The 20807-nt window shown below is 44.6% G+C and overlaps 1 protein-coding gene across 1 annotated transcript; it reads left to right on the top strand.

Moving 5' to 3' along the window:
* The first annotated feature begins 13708 nt into the window (after positions 1–13708).
* LOC117536325 lies at positions 13709–20495 on the top strand. Its single transcript, XM_034201103.1, has 2 exons — positions 13709–17108; positions 19040–20495. The coding sequence occupies exons 1-2, from the start codon at positions 15259–15261 to the stop codon at positions 19047–19049; spliced, it is 1860 nt and encodes a 619-aa protein (XP_034056994.1). The 5' UTR covers positions 13709–15258; the 3' UTR covers positions 19050–20495.
* The last annotated feature ends 312 nt before the right edge of the window (positions 20496–20807 follow it).

Below are 20807 nucleotides of genomic sequence, written 5' to 3'. Positions count from 1 at the left end.
CACCAATTTTGCCAATCCCAAAGCACAACCGCCCTGAGGAGTGGTGTTTTGTCCAAGATTTGCAAGCTATTAATGCCATTGTCATTCCCACAGCACCCATTGTGCCTGACACCAATTCAATCCTTGCTTCTTTGCCTCCAGACAGCACACACTACACAGTCATTGATCTTTGTTCAGCATTTTTCTCTATACCTTTGCATCCAAAAAGCCAGTATCTGTTTGCGTTCACTTTCAGAGGTAAACAGATCACATACACGCGCCTCCCACAGGGGTTTGTTGAATCACCTACTGTGTACGCAGCAGCTGTTAAAAGAGACCTGGACACTTTGGTCCTTACAGGGGGTAGCACCCTCCTTCAGTATGCTGATGACCTGTTGATTGCATCCCCTAACAAAGACGCCTGTCGCATCGACTCCATTCTGCTCATGAAAAGACTTTCTGAATGCGGACACAGAGCATCCCTGGCCAAGTTGCAATACTGCCAGACTGAGGTCACGTATTTGGGTCACATTCTGAGAGATGGACACCGCCTCCTCTCACCTGCGAGAGTCTGCCTTTTGAACAAAGTGCCACCACCGCACACAAAGAAGGAGATGCTTTCCTTCTTGGGCATGGCAAACTACTGCAGATATTGGATATACGAGTACGCTGCTATGGACTCCGTCCTGCGTGCTGCCACTCTGCAGGCCGCCCCTAACATTGTTCACTGGTCTGAGGACATGCACACAGCTTTTCAGGACTTAAAGCAGGCCCTCACATCGGCTCCGGCCCTGGGTCTCCCTGATTACCATCAACCTTTTCATCTACACGTCCATGAAAAGGGGGGCTTTGCAACGGGCATCTTGGTACAGAAGCATGGCTCTAATTTTCGGCCTGTGGCGTATTATTCGTCTCGACTTTCCCCTGTGGTACTTGGTATGCCTTCATGCCTACGAGCAGTGGCCGCAGTTGCAATAGTTATCAAGCAATCCTCTCCCATTGTACTGGCCAATGACTGTGTAGTTCTGGTTATGAGGCGGTCATTCTTTCAAGCCCGCACATCACTCTCAGGCGCTCCCCTCCTCTGAACCCAGCCACACTGGTCTCAATACCAGACTTTGATCTAACACATGACTGCATCACAACCATTGATCTGTCTTCTTCTCCCAGAACTGATATGTTGCAAACTCCAATCCCAAATTCAGATATGATTCTGTACACGGACGGGTCTGCCTGCAGACCGTCTGACACATTACGCTTAGCTGGCTATGCTGTTGTGAACGACTGGGAAGTCTTAGAAAGCCGAGCGTTGCCCAATGGCACGTCGGCTCAGGCGGCAGAGTTGTATGCTCTACTCAGAGCGTGCATTTTGGCTAAAGATAAAGTTGCGACCATTTTCACAGACTCCAGGTATGCTTTCGGGTATGGCACGATTTTGGAGTCCTGTGGAAAATGCACGGTTTCTTAACATCGGCTGGTAAGCCTATTCATCATCATGCGTTAGTGGCTCAACTGTTAGACGCTATCCTGCTCCCAGCAGAGCTAGCAGTAGTTAAATGTGCTGCTCACACAAATTCTGTTGATCCTATTTCACGCGGAAATGCGTTAGCCGACACGGCGGCTAAACAAGCGGCCATTTCCTCTTCCTCCATGGTGCTCCAATGTCCCTCCACACAACCTGCAGAACCCATTTGTTTGCCTTCCTTTAATGATGTCGCGGACATGCAAGCCCGCGCTGATGCTAGGGAGAAAGACTTATGGCTGCGCAGAAGTTGTACACTTGACGCAGAGTCCCGCTTGTGGCTCCACCCAGATGGCCGAATGGTCTGCCCCCGCTCGTTCCTCCATGTTTTGGCACATGTTGCTCATGGCTCTACACATGTAGGAAAAGGAGGGATGAATGGGATTATACAACCACAATGGTTTGCCCCAGGCGACACAGGCCCTAGTAGATAGATGCATGACATGCCAGCAGACAAGAAAGAAAAGTGGCCCAGTCCAACACGAACACCTGGTACCCCCGTCGGGGCCCTTTGTAAATATGCAAATCGACTTCTCACACATGCCACCATGCCAAGGTTGCAAGTATCTCTTGGTAATAGTGTGCCAGTTCTCCAAATGGGTAGAGGCATACCCAACCAGAAAAGAAGACGCTAGAACAGTTGTAAAGTGTCTTCTCAAAGATGTTATTCCTAGATTTGGTGTGCCCACAGGAATTAACAGTGACAGAGGTCCAGCATTCGTCTCTAAGATAACCCAGAGTCTAGCTACAGTGTTAGGGTTCAGATGGCAGTTGCACGTTCCCTATCACCCACAGAGCTCAGGCCAGGTTGAGAGAATGAACTTGACCATAAAGGAGAAACTCACCAAGACAATGTTGACCACAGGATTGAAATGGGTAGATGCACTACCACTAGTCCTGTGCTCCATCAGAAACACACCGAATGCTACGACAGGGCTTAGCCCCCACGAAGTATTGATGGGAAGGGTAATGTCCACAGGGTACAGTCCCCCAGTAACACCCCATAAACTTACTCTTTTGTGGACAGATGATTACATGACTAACTATGTAAAATATCTGACCGACATGTTGAGAAAGTTTCACAGACAGGTGGCTGACAGGCTCCCTCAGCCTGGAGAGGAGCCCACCCACCCTTTTAAGATTGGTGATAATGTGCTAATCAAGTCTCTTGAAAAAGATGCTCTGTCTCCCAGGTGGAAAGGTCCTTTCCAGGTGTTAATAGTGACCAGAACAGCCCTAAAAGTCCAAGGTAGGACAGAGTGGATCCACGCTTCGCGATGCCGCCTGTCTCCTCCACCGATCAGAGGGGAGGGTCAGGGTGCTGGCGTGTGATGAATGTCCTCATACTCCTTGGTCTGGGTCTACTATACCTGGCCAAGGAAGCCCCGCCAGATGAAGCTGAACCAATCCCGATGACAGGTGGCGAGGGCTCTCGCCCCTCAGAAGGGGAATATAAGGTGCTCTTATCCAAGGGCGCAGGCAGTTTGACCACTCAGGGCCCAGACCCTGAAGGCCAAACCACATCAACGGGCACATCATTGCCTAGCAACAAAATCAGGTTGTTTCTAACCACCACACAAACATTTAAAAAAAGAGGTAGAAGCAGGAGGAAAGTGGGCCCCGAGATAAGGCATGTGTGTATTATGAGACTGTTCTGTGCCCATAGCTTACACACGCACTCTGTCGCTCACTGCACTCTCACATCCGCAGAACTCACACACCCACACCTGAACCGGAGCAAGAGAGGAGGAGGAGGAGGTGTTTTTCAGTTTGAGTCATTTCTTTCCACTATATTCAGCACGTTTACCTGTACACCTGTGCACCTGTGGGGAGGTTTTTTCCCCGGGAAGTCGCGGAGAGACGGAGCGGCTTCACGTTCGGGCTGCGGCCTGCTTTACACCTGCTGTAGCGGAGGCCTGTATCCACCTGCTCCACCTGTCGTGCTCTACGGTGCCGAGGAGGTTTTACCACGGGGATATCGCGGAGAGACCGGAGCGCCTCTACGCCTCGAGCTGGGCCTGCTTCGCCTATCCTGCTGTACTGAGGAGGTTCTGCACCGGGGATATCGCGAAGAGACCGGAGCGCCTCCACGTTTCGGGCCTGCTTGCGCGCCTATCCGGATGCTGTGCTGGTCTGGGAAAATGGCCCATATCGTGATTCTGCTATGCCGTTAGCTATTTTGGACAATGAGAAGTTCTCTCGCTATCCTGAGAAGTCGACTGGATTCAGGTCTGTTCTGCCGCCCGCAGTGGACATCCCCTGTAAAGGTTCGGATGTGTTACACAGACAATTACTGGTTGCCTTGTCACAGACATTCAGTTCGACAAATGTTTGTCTTGCTCACTTGCCTGCTATGATGGTTCTTCAAGACTGCTTCTTGAGCTCTAATCTCACTTTCGCAGAGTTTACTGGTGACTTTAAAGCAGATGACAATGTATGTATATCGGTTAAGAGGAAAAAGTGCTTGGTTTTTTTGTTATTATTACTATCAGGGAATGTACAACTAAACCCTGGACCGCCCAGCAGCAGTAGTAGTCAGATCGCTACTCCTGCTGATTTTAATTCTAGATCTGGGTTGGGATTCATTCACTTAAATGTGCGCAGTCTGTTACCTAAGTTAGATTTTGTCCGCATTTGGGGGAGCTCGACTGATGCTGATGTCATTGTCTTATCAGAAACATGGCTAGATAAATCTATTTTGGCCTCTGACATCTACTTAAATGGTTATAGTGTATATCGTACCGACCGTACTAAAAAAGGTGGTGGCGTTGCCATTTATGTGAAAAATAAGTTTTGTGTAACCAAGATGGTTTCCAAATGTATTAGTAAACAACTAGAATTGTTAGCTTTAAATATTGAAGTAGCAAAGGGGCAACAGGTCATGGTGGTGGGCTGCTACAGACCCCCCCTCAGCTGTTAAGGACTCTTTATCTTCTTTGGCAAAACTTCTATCTCAACTAGACTACAAGGAAATAGTACTGCTTGGTGATTTTAACTGGGACTGGTTAACTGCAGTGTCAGAGGATTTTAAAAACCTTTGTATCTCCTTGAATGTTACTCAGATTGTTGACAGTCCTACTCGCCCTAACATTAAGTCCCCAAATAAATCCTCCCTAATTGATCTAATTTTAACTAATGTTCCCCATAAATACTCATCTGTGGGAGTATTTGCGAATGATCTGAGTGATCACTGTGTTGTAGCCACAATTAGGGACACTAAGGTCCTAAAAGTTAAACCTCACATTATCAGTAAGAGAGACAAAAAACATTTTGTGGAGCAGGGTTTTGTGCATGATCTGTTTGGGTTTGATTGGGGAAAAATCGATCTGTGTCCTGATGTAGAAACTGCATGGTCTTATTTTTATCTTGGTTTTATGGAAATTATAGATAGACATGCACCCCTGCGTACTTTTAGAGTGAAGGGACGAGACAATCCTTGGTTTTCTGCTGAGCTGTCTAGTCTCCTATATGCGAGAAACAAGGCCTGGGCAAAGGCTAGGAAATCAGGCTCAGAGGTAGAATGGCTGCGTTTTAGGCAGCTAAGAAATAGCTTCACATCGCAAATCAAAAGTGCTAAATCAAAGTACTATCTGTCAGTAACCACAAAGAATCTGAATAATCCTGGAAAATTTTGGAAAGCCATAAAATCGATATCCACCGGTGATATCCGTAATGAGCTACCTCCGTGCCTTACCACAGCATCTGGCACTATATCGGATAGGGCCACTATGTTAAATTGTTTTAATGAGCATTTTGTGTCTTGTGGCTCTCTGTTTGATTCTGTCACTAACTCTGCTTCTGTGAACACCACAGTCTGTAACTCTGAAAAAGGTGTTTTGGAAAACCCTTTTAGTTTTACTCCTTTTACTGTTGATGTTGTTCGTGAAGCTTTAACCAAGTTAGATCCTAAGAAACCGGCTGGCCCGGACAATTTAGAGCCTTTCTTTTTAAAGATAGCTGCTGATGTTATTGCTCCACCGCTCACTACTCTTTTTAACCTCTCCCTCAGCACTAACACAATTCCAAAATTGTGGAAGTCAGCGTATGTCCTGCCTCTACTAAAAGGTGGGGAGGCCACTTTATTAAATAATTATAGGCCCATCTCAAAATTATCAGTTCTGGCTAAGGTGCTCGAACGCCTAGTGAGTGAACAGGTAAAGGTGTTTTTATGTACAAATGACATCCTGTCTGAACATCAGTCAGGCTTCAGAAAGCAACATAGCACCATCACTGCGACAATGAAAGTGGCGAATGATGTGGCGAGTATTTTAGACAATAAGCAGAGTTGTGCAGCTCTATTTATTGACCTGTCCAAAGCGTTTGATACCGTCGATCATCACATTTTAAAGCAGAGGCTAGCCAGTATAGGCATGTCCAGCCATGCAGTGGGGTGGTTTGAAAACTACCTCTCTGAAAGGTCCCAATGTGTTCACTTTGATGGGCTGTCTTCTGAGTGGTTAAATAATGCTAATGGTGTTCCTCAAGGTTCTGTTTTAGGTCCACTTTTATTCTCCATCTACATCAATAGTTTAGATGAAAATGTGGATGAAGCTACTTTTCATTTTTATGCGGATGATACCGTGATGTACTGTGCAGGTCCCTCCATTAAGGAGGCTGGTGTTAAATTACAGACTGTTTTTAACATTATTCAGACTCAGCTCTCTGAATTAAAGCTTCTTTTAAATATTGAAAAACCAAGGTAATGCTCTTTTCTAAAGCTAAAAAGACACCAGAGCATGTTTTAGATATTGTAACTACACAAGGAACAAAACTTGAAGTTGTTGCCTGTTACAAATACCTTGGTATCTGGCTTGATGATTGTCTCACTTTTAAACTTCAGGTCATTAATCTGCTTAAAAAGCTGAGGGTTAGGCTAGGTTTCTTTTACAGAAATAAGTCCTGTTTCTCGCTTGAGGCCAGGAAAAGGCTAGTCACTGTGACCTTTTTACCTGTGCTGGACTATGGTGATTTGATTTATATGAATGCACCTGCCAATTGCCTGATCAAGTTAGATGCTGCGTATCACAGCGCGCTAAGATTTGTGACAAACTGTAAAGCATTAACCCATCACTGTACCCTGTATGCAAGGGCTGGTTTGCTTTCACTAACTGTACGGAGGCTCAGTCACTGGTACATTTTTTTTTACAAAGCCATGTTAGGGAAACTTCCATCCTATATCTGCTCCCTGATCTCACGGCGAATTGTAAGTGGCTACTGCCTGAGATCGCATGCTGTAGTTTTATTAAATGTGCCAACTGCTAGGACTGTCTTAGGGAAGACAGCTTTTAGATGTGCAGCGCCACTGTCTTGGAATAGTCTGCAACTGAAATGGAAACTGAGCAATCTGGTGCCACTAAATGTTTTTAAAGCTCGGTTGGATGCTACTCAATCGGAAGCTGTTGGTACCTGTACATGTGGATAGTTATGTAAATTGTAATCCCTGTGATGATGATGTAAGATGTCCTTTTGTTGTTCTGTTAATGTTTTTATGTTTCATGTGGAACCTACTTGAGCAGGTCTCCCTTGTAAAAGAGTTCATTGATCTCAATGGGATTTATCTGGATAAATAAAGGTTTGAAATAAAATGAAAGGCCACTCCCTCTCCCTGCTCTTGTCATTCCTAAAACAGGATTACAGAATATTTCCTTTGAATGTCCGACTACACACTGTAACTCACATGACTGTGTTGTTGTGTTTCCTGTGTTTTCAAGCAAAGGCTTGTGGGCGTGGAACGTCTATCCAGAGACGGGGTACCAGCGGTTCCAGGTCTCACAGCGGATGGTAAGAATAACACTCAACACCATTGCAAATGTACCCCCAGAAATGTGGTGTTTCACTAAAGGACAGTTAAAGAATGATCCTATGTGTACCACATGGACACCCAATTACAGAGATCCCAGTACAGGGGTCACTAGATGCTCAAATATGGAGCCAGGTCCAGCTGTAATTAAGTCACCAGGAAGTGATGTAGATTCTTTAAAGAGTGCCCACATCACTCCACCTAAACAAACTAAAACCAATTCTAATTCTGCAATAAATTTAATGATAGATTATGCACATGAACGCAATGTTAGCAACTGTTGGCTGTGTCAAAATATGCCAGAGTCCATGCACTCTCCCATGTTCAGCCCAATTCCTTTCACAAAACCTGACTACAGTTTAGTTAGCTGGAATGATATAGCATCCCGAATTAGCGATGAGACCGATGATTGTTACATCTCTTCTTACCCCATAGACTCCAAGCAACCTTTAAGGTACAAGGGCTTAATCTCGCTCATTGTTGACACAGTAAATAAGGATTACCTACCAGACGGTTTCAAACGATTGATGTTCCTAAAACTTATATATGTGAAGAAGTACTTAAACCTAGTTTTTGAATACAGATTCCAATTAGCTCTAGTCCAGACTAATTGTTCAGCTAACTATACGGGGCCAACATGTTCACCTCAACCACACACACCATCTTTGTTGGTTGAAGCCTTGGTAACAGTCGTACCCTGGTTTGGGTCCCGAACAGTGGACTCGATTAAAGTTAAAATACATGACTGCTCGCTGCCATTACCCCTAGGTAAGTCCCCTACACGTGACTGTTCAGTTTATATTCCCCCAGTTGTGGTGCATGAGTGGAAGAATGTGTCTATCTGCTTTCAGAACGGAGGAGGGTTTCTACCCTCTCACGATGTGGGCCACAGCGACTGTAACACCGTAATAAAGGTCAAATTAACCAATACTCCCCTCCCAGAGAGAGTTTACTTGGTCTGTGGAGACAGAGCCTACAGTTGCATGCCTTATGACACTTTTGATGGCACCTGTTATCTAATCCCTTTGATCCGTAAAGTAGAGACTGATGAGATTGCAGCAATACTCCCCTCCCTACACAGAAATCGTAGGACCATCACAACAGGTCAGCAGCTGGCTAGCGCTGTCCTGCCCTGGTACGACATTTATGTTTCCCAGCAGGAAATCATAGCTCTCTCCAAAATAGTGGAAAACCACCTCAATGTATCCAACACAGCCATGTTGGCTGAACACAAAGAACTGCAGGAAGTTAGAACAGTGGCATTACAGAATCGCATGGCACTCGATCTTCTGCTAGCAGCACAGGGGGGCATGTGCAAGGTGATTGGATCTGAGTGTTGTTCTTTCATCTCTGATGCTACACCTGAGGTCATGGATATGGCTCATGATACTGCTAGGGGAATAAAATAATTGCACGAAACTCATGGGTTTGCATTTGGGGATTTATCTGGAATATTTGGGTCATGGGGAGCGGGATTGGGTAAACTTGCCGTTACCATTTCACTGTTTATCTTAGCTGTACTAATCCTGATAGTGTGCCTAGTCACTGTTGTTAAGCTAGTCATGCAAAAGGTTGTCAAAACCGCCCTCCAGGCCCCACAGACACTGGTGGGGTACGACACCCTTGATGACACCGTGATGATGTACGACGTCGACAGGGTTGGGTTGTAACGGAATACATGTAACGGCGTTACGTAATCAGAATACAAAAATCAAGTAACTGTATTCAGCTCACGTTACATTTGAAAAACGAGTAATCTGATTACAGTTACTTTCGTAAACCTGAAGTGAATACATTTTGGATTACTTATTGGAATTATTGGAGGAAAGATTTCCTCACAACATTTAATATTCATTACTAAAGGTACAGCCGAATCATCACAGCCCACAAAACCTATTACTGCCGCAGATGGACCAAAAAAGCGTTTGAAAAAAAATCACGGGTCCGCTCAGTGAAACAATAACAGCGAAACATGGAGGAACACAAGTCTGCGTTTAAATCGCGTGTGTGTGGTTAAAACACATCAGCCTGCGGTCGCTCTTTCTTGAGCCTTACTAATGATTATTTCTGAAGGTAAACACAGTGAAGGCGGTGCGTGAAAGGCACTGCGTGCTCGTCTTCTCAGAGGCTGAGTTAACCCTCCCGCTGCCTCCTGGCGCTGCAGAGATTTCATGAAGTGAAGGAGGTGTTCCTTCTATAAAACAGCTGCGGGCAGCAGATACTGTGAGAGTCACGGACATTAATTCATAGATCAAGGCAGACTGGTGCACACACTCTCCTGTTTTGCCAATCCGGTGCTTAAACAAATATAGCTCGACTACACCCCTGGCCGTAATGTCCTTAAAATGAAGTCCGAGTTTGACATTTTAATTCATGTCCTGCCATGCCCGGCGCCGTGGGAGGGCCAGGGAGGGCCAGGCCCTCCCATTTGACATTCCTGCCCTCCCCGAATAAACACGTTTTTTTATTATTTATACAAATTAAAAAATATATTTATTTTATTTTTTTAATTATAAATAAACTGAACTTTTATGCTACGATGTATGTGATGTCAGAACTAAAAAAAAATCGCAGGCGCCAGGCTACGTCAAATAAATGCATGTGTCTGTTGTGATTTGTGATTCGTCCCCATTTAGACCAATCACAGCGTCACACTCTGCCGCCTATTCTGGATTTGTTTATTGTGCATTCTGTAGACTCCCATTTATGTTTGAATTACAAAATGGACATAAAAAATTGGCTTAAAAGGTCTAAGAATTTATTAAAACGAAATAGCGATGAAAGAACTGCAGCCGATGGTGCTGCTGGCGACCCTGCACCTGCCGTTGCAGCAGCACGCCTTAATGTCACAAGCTTGACCTCGGCAAACCCCGGGCTGAGTTAGCGATGATCTGGGGTTAATAAACCCAAGCAGGTGAAGCTGGATCGTTATCCAGGGAGATTGTTTTCAGGAAAGAACCGCACTTTTGCCGGTCTGTTGAAGATTCGTTAAAAGCAGACGCAGCCTTGTGTCTTCATCTGATGCGGCTTTTACTGTCATACGCGAGGAAACAAATAAGGAAATTAGAACTTTGGTGCAGATCAGCTGCACGGAGCCGTTATTACGTGTCAGCTGTCGTTGATATTATAGCTTTTTTAGCTGTCAACCAACTCCCTCTCAGAGGTGACTCGATTCACTCCACAGCATGTCCGAGTCAGGCAGTGCATCGGAACATAAACCATGCCCAAGGCGGGCTAAACAGCTCATCGACTCCGTCTCTACTATTTCTCTCCGAGTGCAGCGATGAGGAAGCTGCCATCCTTAACCAGTGTGCCTTGCTCGTGATTTACCAGTGTCTGTGCTGCCACGCACACAATGTTTCAAAGTGGTTTCTACGTTGCCCTTTATTTGTGTATGTTTGCGATAAGTGTGCGTCTTTGCGCAATGCCGTTGGCCTTGCTGTTTGATATATATTGTGCCGCAGGCCCGCAGCACGTGACGGTTTTGTGGGCCCTCCCATGAAAATCATAGGCCCTCCCTTTAGATTTGTTCTGGCGACGGGTCTGTGTCCTGCCAACACTGGCAGGACAGAAGGCGACACGCTCGTTCTCCGTGTCCCTCACTCCTCACATCCCAAGCTGCATCCCCAAAAAGTTAATTATGTTGTTACATCGTTTCAGATGTTGTGTTTCAGTTGTGCTCTTGATAAGCCATTAAAACAGTAAAAACACATTCCTTTTGCTTTTTGTGTCTCCTGTTCACCAAAACATACCCATCTGTGATGGAAAAAGAAAGTAATCCAAAAGTAATCTAAAAGTAATCTGATTACGTTACTTTTTTAAGACACGTAACTGTAACTGTATTCGGATTACTTTCAGAGCCATGTAATCAGTAATCAGTAACTGATTACATTTACAAAGTAACCCTCCCAACCCTGGACGTCGAGCTTCCAGACCCGTGGGTCTCTACCGTGGCACCCGAACCATGGGTTCCCCCTTACAACGAATGGCCAATGAATTAAAACTGATGCTCAGATTAAAGTTGATTTTTCCTTTTCAGGTTGTTACACTACACAATAAATGTCTGACTTTTCCTTTTCAGATTTTGAATGTATTGATATTACTAAAACTAAGTGCCTGACTCTTAAAATAATCCTAAAATTGAGGACACTGCAATTTTGCAGATTACAGATTGATCAAATCACCAGTGTGAATTCTATACTCTAACTGTGAATTTTTAGCTGGATCTCTTACGATCCTGAGTTTTAAAATGCTTTTGACTAGTGATTGCCTTGAAGTAAATCTTTAAAACGGCAAGCTGGTTTTGATTTTATAGTTTGATGAATGAAATTAACTAATGGTAAATGATAAAAGATATTAGTTTAAAACAAATATTTAGCCATTGTGCACCTGTGTTTTATGTGTGTTCATTATTATGCTTTTGACAAAAGATGATCAAACACTGATGAGAGATGATTTTTCCTATTATGATTGGCTGTATCAATCATTGTGATTGAATGTTTCAATCTTATTCTACTTTGTGATGTAATTAATGTAAGGTGAGACCACACTCGAATCTGGAGACGCCTATTGAGTTACAGATGGAGCGCTCCATTTCAGACGCCTATCCGTGCGGGTCGGTGATCCGCTGAAAAGGAAAACCCCCCGCAGGACTTGAAACGCCCCCTTGATAAATACATTTAATTATAATGAAACCAGCTGCAATGGATAATGGATCCACCAGGGGGAGCCGTGATTAAAAAGCTGCCACACTGGAACTCATGTGAAATAAACAGCTGATCTACAGGTATCTGATTGATTGATTGATTGATTGATTGATTGATTGATTGATTGATTGAAAAGTTTATTAACAGCTTGTATATTGGGTACAGTTCAGTACAGCTCAAAACATACAATTGTTAAGGGGATGCAGACCAGAGAAAGACTTTCGTCTTGTTTACATCAGGGTCCCCCATTTCCAATTCATCTGATATAGCGGATATTTGTTAAGATCCATATGTCACGAATAGGATCATATTCTGTGCTAAATAAGAGACATGTAATAATTTAATAAACATCCCCATGTTTTTATTTAACAAAATAATGTTTAATTCACGTTGGCGTAAGTACAAAACCATCACTATGTTTTTAGATCAGGAAATGCATCCAGGCTCAAACAAACGATTTTCAATCATCATCCTCACGATCATTTAATTTATCATATGTTCGCGAGTTGAAATGAATGCACTAAATTTAATCCACGTGAGTTTACAACAACAAAAATAATCGCTTTGTTTTTATATCACATCCGACCGGAGGAAAATGCAGCACGGGTCTCACTACCGATCATCCTAATCCCACGGGCAAACAATAATATGTACAGTGTTAATAGTTTACTGTATTATTAGTGTCTAATATTACTGGGGATTTCGGAATGGTAGCCTACTGGATTTAGATTTATTGTATCGGCTTCATATCACAATATATTCCCGAAGTCTGAAATGTAAAAATGTCCCACATTAGAGCAATTCACCCTACATTTAATCATTCATACAAAATAATATTTTGTTTCTTTTTAACGAAATAAATGTGGTTTAATCCACATAATTTACTGTGTTAATTGTTTACTGTAGTATTGTGCACATTACTTTTCGCTGCTTGTTGCACCCCTGGTTAGAAGCTAAACTGCATTTCGTTGTCTCAGTACCTGCAATATGTGCAATAACAATAAAGTTGAATCTAATCTTGAGCAGGTACAAATGTATTTAGGCTACTTAGTACATATCTGACATAAACGATTAAACACATTTGTGCATTCTTTAAACCGAGTCAAGCCGAGTCCGGAGGTGGCGGCACATTAAAGTGTGCACCTGATTGTTTAACTTGAAGGTGCCTGATGACATTTAATCATTCAAACTAAATCATATTTCGTTTATTTTTAACGAAATAAATGTGGTTTAATCCACATAATTTAGGCCTACTGTGTTAATTGTTTAGTATTGTTTAACTTGAAGGTGCCTGATGTGAACATTTCCAGAAGAACTCTAGCTTGAATGGCCTTTGTATGTATACAGTAGGCCTACACATAGGCGGCGCGTGAGGCTCAGGTTTGGGAAGGCTAAATAACTTTTTTTTTCATTTTACGCTGCCCGCCTCCGGCGTCTATAGAAAAGAGATCAACTCAGTGAAAGCACCGCCTGCTGACCGATCAGAGCTCAGTGTGCGGAGTTTAAATCTATCAAGTCATATTACAGGAAAAAGGAAATGCAGTTTAAACTTCCGTATGCAGAGAAGACGCCGACGTGTCGCACTTATCATTCATATCACACTGACATCACATAATCACTCAGATAATCGATCTCACATCGATATCACAATATTTTCTTATCTGAGTCAGCTTCTCGAGCCGTATCTGGCCGTTGTAAAGTTATATTTGTATTTATTCATGTTAGCAAACTATGGATAAGCTTAAAAAGGGAATAATTTGGGTGGAACTGTGAGCTGGATGTGGGGCCTGTTTGGACATATGTTTTTGAGGACAAAGGAAGATGGGGGAAGGTGAAAGCATGTCTTGAGTTGCCTTCAGTTTAGACATGCTACAGTGATTGGGGAAGCCTAAGGTCTAAGGGGTCTGTGATATTTGGGGCGGCCAATCAATGATGTCCGAATGGGAGGATCTGATAACTCCTCCCATTGACACAGAGTAGAAACACAGAAACACAGGCGGTGTTCAGCCTCTTTCCTCTGGCTGGCTCACGTGCAGGTAAATTCGGGATCCCAAAGATTAACTGTATTGAATTTGTACTGTATTGATTGTATTATTTTGTCATATTACCATTAAAGTAGATATTGTTTACTTGGTGGCACTGGATTTCTTCCTGTATTATAACCAGCTTCATAGGAACGCGCGGAGATTTGAAAAGCGGATCAGATATCCCTTTTAATCTCTAACAAGTGGTGACCCCGACGTCTAGATATAGCGAAGCTGAGGAAGAATCCAGACGACCGGAATGGGTCGAGAACAAACGCTTTCAAACTTCTCAGACAATCAGCAGGGCCCTGCACAACTCTACACAAAGGTACAGACGCCTGTTATGAAATTCGACTGTCTGGAATTGGATACACTAAAATTTTAGGATTGTCTGTAGGTGTTTCACAGTGTTTTTTAAAGTTTAAATGGAATATACAATGCATATTTTACTATGTTAGGAAAGTTATATACAAAACACAAACGTTGATCGCCAGGTAGACCAAAAGTCCTGCGTAACGAAAATAGAGCAGTTTGGCGCGGATCTGCAGGTAGAAAATTCCTGAGTGGCGTAGAGACGGGGCAGTTTGTGGGTGCGAGGTTTGACTCCTGCACGACAAAACCTGAAAACTCGATATATAAGATCGGGTCTCCGTCTAAAACTGGGGTAAATAACAGACTAAGGCTGAAAGCTAAAAGCCAGAGTTCTGTTATATACCAATCGAGGGAGAGAACGCGAACCTCACAAAATATTGTGACGGGACCGTCTCTCGTTTTCCCTTGGTCTGTAAACTTAATTTGAAAAGCTAAACGTGTGATAAAGGGCTTTTCACGACCTGGGAGTTCCCCATGGAATGGTCACATTCTTTCAGAGTGTCGAAGCATCATTCGGGTCCACTAGCCTGTTGAAATAAACATCACATTATAAAAGCTGGACAAACTGTACGGGGAATAAATCTGTGTGATTTTTCAATTGTCTCCGGGGATAAAAGAGGCACTCAGAAGAGTGAAGCTCATTTGTGGTCTGCTGCTGCCATCTAGTGGCTGAAAGGGGGTAACACACCCTTGACATTTGTATATATTTTAGCTTCAAACTTAGAGTTTCATCATTACATTGCTGGCCGGTATTGAAGACGGGAAGCACGTTAATAATAACAACGACAATAGCCCAGTATATGAATACAAGTGAACACATATTAATTAAGTCGGATAAATAAAAGCGAAGTGAATATGGAACGACAGAATGGTAAGGACTATTCTGAAATTCCAGGGAGTTACCGGGAGCAATGGGAACAGATTAAGAGATTGATTTTAAGTGGAATCAAACAGGGGGCTAAAGAAAAGGCTTGTACGGATCTCAGATTCCTACACGATACAATGATAACAGAGAATAAAGTGGGGGATGACGACACCGTAGGTAATTTGGGCACAGCATTGAATTTATATGAAAGACAGATTGTAAAGCAACTTGCACACCTAAACGAACAGAAGCCCAGATGGTTTGCCCGTAGCAAATGGAACAAGCAACAACAGGCACTAGATAGATTGAGGAGGGTTTGTCACAATGCTGCCCTCGTAATGATTGGAATTAATATTCCTCCCGTCACAGACCAAAATCTCCCGGGTGCAATGGCAATCCAAAGCCCCATAAAAACAGATGAAGTTAAGACTCTTCTGTTCCCTCATGGTATTAAAGACACAGAGGTGCCTACACATGGAGACATTCTGGACTATGTAGCAGAACGAGTCGAATATTTTAGAAGAATGCAAAATAATGTTGTCTCTAACTCAGAGCAGAAATCTCTAACTACGCCCATACAAAATCCGGCTATTCCCACCCGCTCCTCTCTCCTTTACCCGGATTTAGGTAGTCTGACTACACAGCCCCCTCCCCCTTATACTCTACCCGACGACAGCGCAAATAAATTGCAAATGATGGTGGCAGATACATCGGACACAGAAGGAGAGGAGGCGGCCATAAGCGTAGGGAACTATAGGATGGTGGGAACAGTAGCGTTGAGTCCGTTAAGGGGCGTCCCTACTCCAAAGAAAAGACTAAATGTTAAACAAAAACAGGTTTCCTCCCCGTTAGACAGAATGGACAGCGCACACACCACGCGGAGGCCTAGTTCTAACACAGACCAGGAGGGGGTTTCCCCGAGCAGGGACAGTCGACCACTTGATAAGGAGCTCACCTCAGAAAAATTGACTTCCCTTCTGACAAATCTTACAGATAACCACTCAGGCGCTACACAGGCAGACACAACATACACAACTGACCTCCTAGATGAGAGGGAAATACGAGAAAGGCGGTGCTATGAACAACAGATTCAAGATAGACGCATGGAGGAAGACAGGAGACAGGAACAGAGCGGATATGAGGGCTCGCTAGAAGATATAGAGAAGGGGGAGAGATGTGATCCTTTTCAGAACAGATCACGCCAAACGTATACGTCTAATTACCCAGGTGTTGAGGGGGGGGCATCGGGCCATGAAAGTGGGGAAGAGACGGCGAACCACAGAAGTGATAGAAAGATAGCGGGCCATAAAAGGGATAGGGAAACAGCAAGCCATGAAACTGGGGGGTTTTACAATGGAGCAGGTGGCCAGGGTCGTAAAGACAGCTCTCAGGAAGAGGAAGACAGCAGGAGGGCGAGGTGCAAAGTTAAGCAGATATCTCTGACAGGAACAATAAGTGAACTAGTGGAAGTAGATCAGGTTCTTTCAATGCCCCGTAACAGATTAAGGTCTCACCACACCGCAGAAGACCCCACCAAGCATGCTTTTATGTATCCAGTATTACAGGCGCCTTTAGTGGCCGCGCAAAACGGGAAGACGGCTTATCATCCTTTCACACTAGGGGACATACATGCGCTGATCGATAAAATGCCGTTGCCTACTGAGGGAGGGAGACATTGGATGCGAAGGTTTGCGGACATGGCTGTAGGACAGACTATCTGTCTGGGAGATTTCAGGAGAATACTAGCACAACAGACTTCCTATTATGAGGTAGAAAGAGTTGAGGATAGATCAGGAACATCGACAATGAAAGATGACGTGCCTATTTCCTTTGACGATGTTCACAGCAAGCTGGGCAAAGCAATGAGAGAGCATTTCCCACAGACAGGGGGAGGTTACGGATCACTGTCATTTACATTTACACCTGGAGAGGCTGCAGCAACCATGTTGCTCAGGGCACGCCAACAGTACACAATGGCAACTGACTACAGTCCAGATAATAATGACCAACATATACAGATGTTCCGTAAAGCAGTGCTTGCGGCAGTGCCGAAAGAAATTAAAAGTCTGATGGAGGACAATCCAGAGGTAGATCAGTTAAACACACAGACGTGGGAACGTCATTTAGCCCATCATTTAAGTAAATTCAACAAACAACATACAGAGGTTAAGACTGAGGAAGAGGAGTTGAGGGTGCAGTTACTGCGAACGCAGCTGGAAATAGCCCGGAAAACAGTTCAGAATGACAAAAAGAATGCCAAACAGTTGATTGTTCACCCAGTAGCGCCGGCCGCGCAGCCACAGGGGCAGCAAAACCCAAAAGGGGGCCTTTCCAACCAGGGTCCCGCCCTATAGTCAGCCCCAATTTGGCTACAATAATAACTCTTGGCAACAGAGGGGCGGGTTCAGAGGAGGGGTCAGAGGTCGAGGTGGCTTTGGGATGACTCCTAGATTGGAATACGTGAAGGTGTGTTTCATTTGCGGACAGCCAGATCACTGGTTCAAGCAGTGCCCACATGGAGCCCCACCTGGAAGGGGGCGGGCTAAAGGGGGGAACGGATCGGAGAAACCATATATCCAGACACCCCAGGAGGCTGTCCCATTGCCGCAACAACCGAACCAGGGTCACATTGCCCCTAATGCTATGGCCGCCCCCTATGGCCAGTTTGTCCTATATGAGGGGGAATACTACGAAGAATGAAGACGCCCAGGGAACCCTGGATGTACGGGCCTGGCGGATCCATACATTAATATGACTGTTAAAGACTCAAACCTACCATTCCTTGTTGATTCAGGAGCAAGATATTCCACCATCAATTCTCCCGTCTTCAAGGCGTCCAAAACATCTACAACAGTCTCAGTCATAGGGTTTTCGGGAAAAATATAAATAATACCGCTTTCCACGCTGTTATCCACCAAGATAGCAGGACAGACATTCTTACACCAGTATATTCTTGCACCAAAAAGCCCGGCTAACCTCATGGGTAGGGATATTCTGATCAAAGCGAATGCCTCCATCCTCTGTTCCCCGGATGGACTGATAATATCATTCCCAAATGGCACAACCATCAATTGTTCGTCTGCTACCATAACATCAGGTTCTCAGATGATGTTGGCCCAGTCCACTGAGGCAGAAGCAACCCAACATGCCACTATATTCTGGGGACTGTTGGACCGACCTCGGGACAACACACCTGGACTGTATTCCATTTTTCAACAATGGAAGCCATGGATTAACCTCCTCAGGCCTTATGGCCCCCCTCCAGACCCCCCCACCTGACGCTGAATTATGATAGAAAAGACGACCTAGGTTATGAATATGAGTATGATAATGAGGTGTCTATGGCCGTGTGGGACGTTACCACGACAAATCTCTTTGTGGGACAGGCGGGTGTGGCTGCGTCGGTTGAGCTCTCTGAGGAACAACTGTACTGGTACCGTTTGTCTGCTGAGTCCACACCGCACATTACATTAGCTATCAAAAAGAGTTATGAAGCTAAAGAACTTGGTCCCATGGTAAAGACGCTGCTAGAAGTCGAAGATTGGGAACCTACGCAGATCGCAGCACTGACATACTCTCCCTCACACAGAGCGTATCGTCTTAAAATCTACACACAAGAATGCATCCACATGGAAAGACACGAAGTAGATAGACATCATGGTAGGGAAAAAACTGACCATGCATATACAGTTGACATGTTGCGTGATCTCCCGTCTAACCTGTGGGCGTCGCACTCTCATGATGTAGGTTTCTGCTTAAAAGCCACACCAGTAACATTTGAGGTCAGCAGCTCTGTGCCTGTGAGCCGGTCACAATACCCGATCAAGCCACAGGCAAAAGGGGGTGTTGACAAGGCAGTTGAGGGACTGAAGAAAGCAGGGGTGTTAGAACCCTCACAAAGCCTTTGGAATACTCCCATACTTCCTGTATCAAAATCTAGCGGGGAGTACAGAATGGCTCATGATTTGAGAACCATTAATGCTATTACGACTACAGCTCTGATACCAGTTCCTAACCCCTACACGGCTATCTGTAATGTCTCACCTGAACATACATGGTTCACCTGTATTGACCTAGCCAACGCTTTCTTCTGCATACCTCTGGCAGAGAGTATGAGACCTATTTTTTCTTTTACAATAGGAGGGGAGAAACTACAATACACAAGACTACCACAAGGCTTCAGTTTGTCTCCAGGAATATTCAACAAAGTGCTCAGGGAACAGCTAGAGGGCGTTACATTGCCAGTGGGAGTAGTATTAATACAGTATGTAGACGACCTTCTCATCGCAGCACCTTCTGCAGCCTCTTGTTTGGAGGCCACCAGACACCTACTGGTGCGCCTCCACACATCAGGGTTCAAAGTCTCCAAGAAAAAGCTACAATGCACCCGTAAAGAGGTGACATTTTTGGGCAGAGTGATTTCCCCAGCAGGCACGGGCATGTCAGCAGCGCATCAGGAACACATTTTGAACCACCCGAAACCCAAGACAGTCAAAGACATGTTGTCTTTTTTGGGCCTCACAGGCTACAGCAGACACTACATCCCAGAGTATAACCCAAGAACAGCTGAACTCAGAAAACTCATCAACGAGAAAGGCATGCGCAATCTCACTGCCACACTAGACTGGACACAAGCGGCAGAAGCTGCGTTCATTTCTCTCAAACAATCCATGTCTCAAGTCACGGCTCTCGCCGCTGCATCCTATGCATTACCATTCTTTCTTGATGTTTCTGAAAATGAAGACACAGTAAATGGGATTCTTTTTCAGAAAAAGGGGGGTTGTAGGACAATATTGATGTATGTCAGTGTTACACTGGACAGAGTGGAAAACAGAGAACCTCCCTGCATGAGACACGCGGCAGGTACAGCACGTATCTTAAACAAGATTTCACACATTGTGATGGGCCATCCTTTGACAGTACTGACAACACACAGCATTGTCTCTTTTGTGAACTCAAGTGCATTCACAATGACTTCAACGAGACAAACAAGGCTGGAGAAAACTCTGACAAAGGCACACATCACATACACACACGAAGGAGTTAACAGCGCAGACACCATAGGTAGCGGAGAGCCCCATAGGTGTGAGGAAAGAATCATTCAAGATGTGAAGCTAAGAATAGATCTCAGAGACGAGCCCATCCCACAGGCAGAAAACCTGTTCACAGACGGCTGTTGTTTTAGACATCCCCAAAACGGCCTCCAAGCAGCCTATGCCGTGGTAAAACAAAAAACCTGAGGGAAACTTTGAGGAAGTATCAGCTGGGGAAGTAACAGGGAAAGTATCAGCACAGTTGGCAGAAGTAATGGGAGTCATCGCAGCATTAGAGCTATCAAAAGGAAAGGATGTAAACATCTACACTGATTCAGCATATGTCCACGGCGTAATTCACGTGGAAATGCGACAATGGTTGAGAGCAGGATTTGTAACGTCCACAAATACCCCCATCAAACATGAGAAAGAGATCAGAAGGCTTGCAGAAGCAGTAATGTTGCCCAACAAGTTAGCTTTACTTAAGTGTAAAGGTCACAACGCAG

This window comes from Gymnodraco acuticeps, unplaced genomic scaffold (genome assembly GCF_902827175.1).
Source record: "Gymnodraco acuticeps unplaced genomic scaffold, fGymAcu1.1, whole genome shotgun sequence".
NCBI classification, from domain to species: domain Eukaryota; kingdom Metazoa; phylum Chordata; class Actinopteri; order Perciformes; family Bathydraconidae; genus Gymnodraco; species Gymnodraco acuticeps.
Note: the sequence above shows the minus strand (reverse complement) of the source record. Positions and strands in the feature narration are given on the sequence as shown.

What these genes read in the sequence shown, in the direction of transcription:
- LOC117536325 (XM_034201103.1), top strand. Translation starts at nt 15,259, where the DNA reads ATGGAACGACAGAATGGTAAGGACTATTCTGAAATTCCAGGGAGTTAC.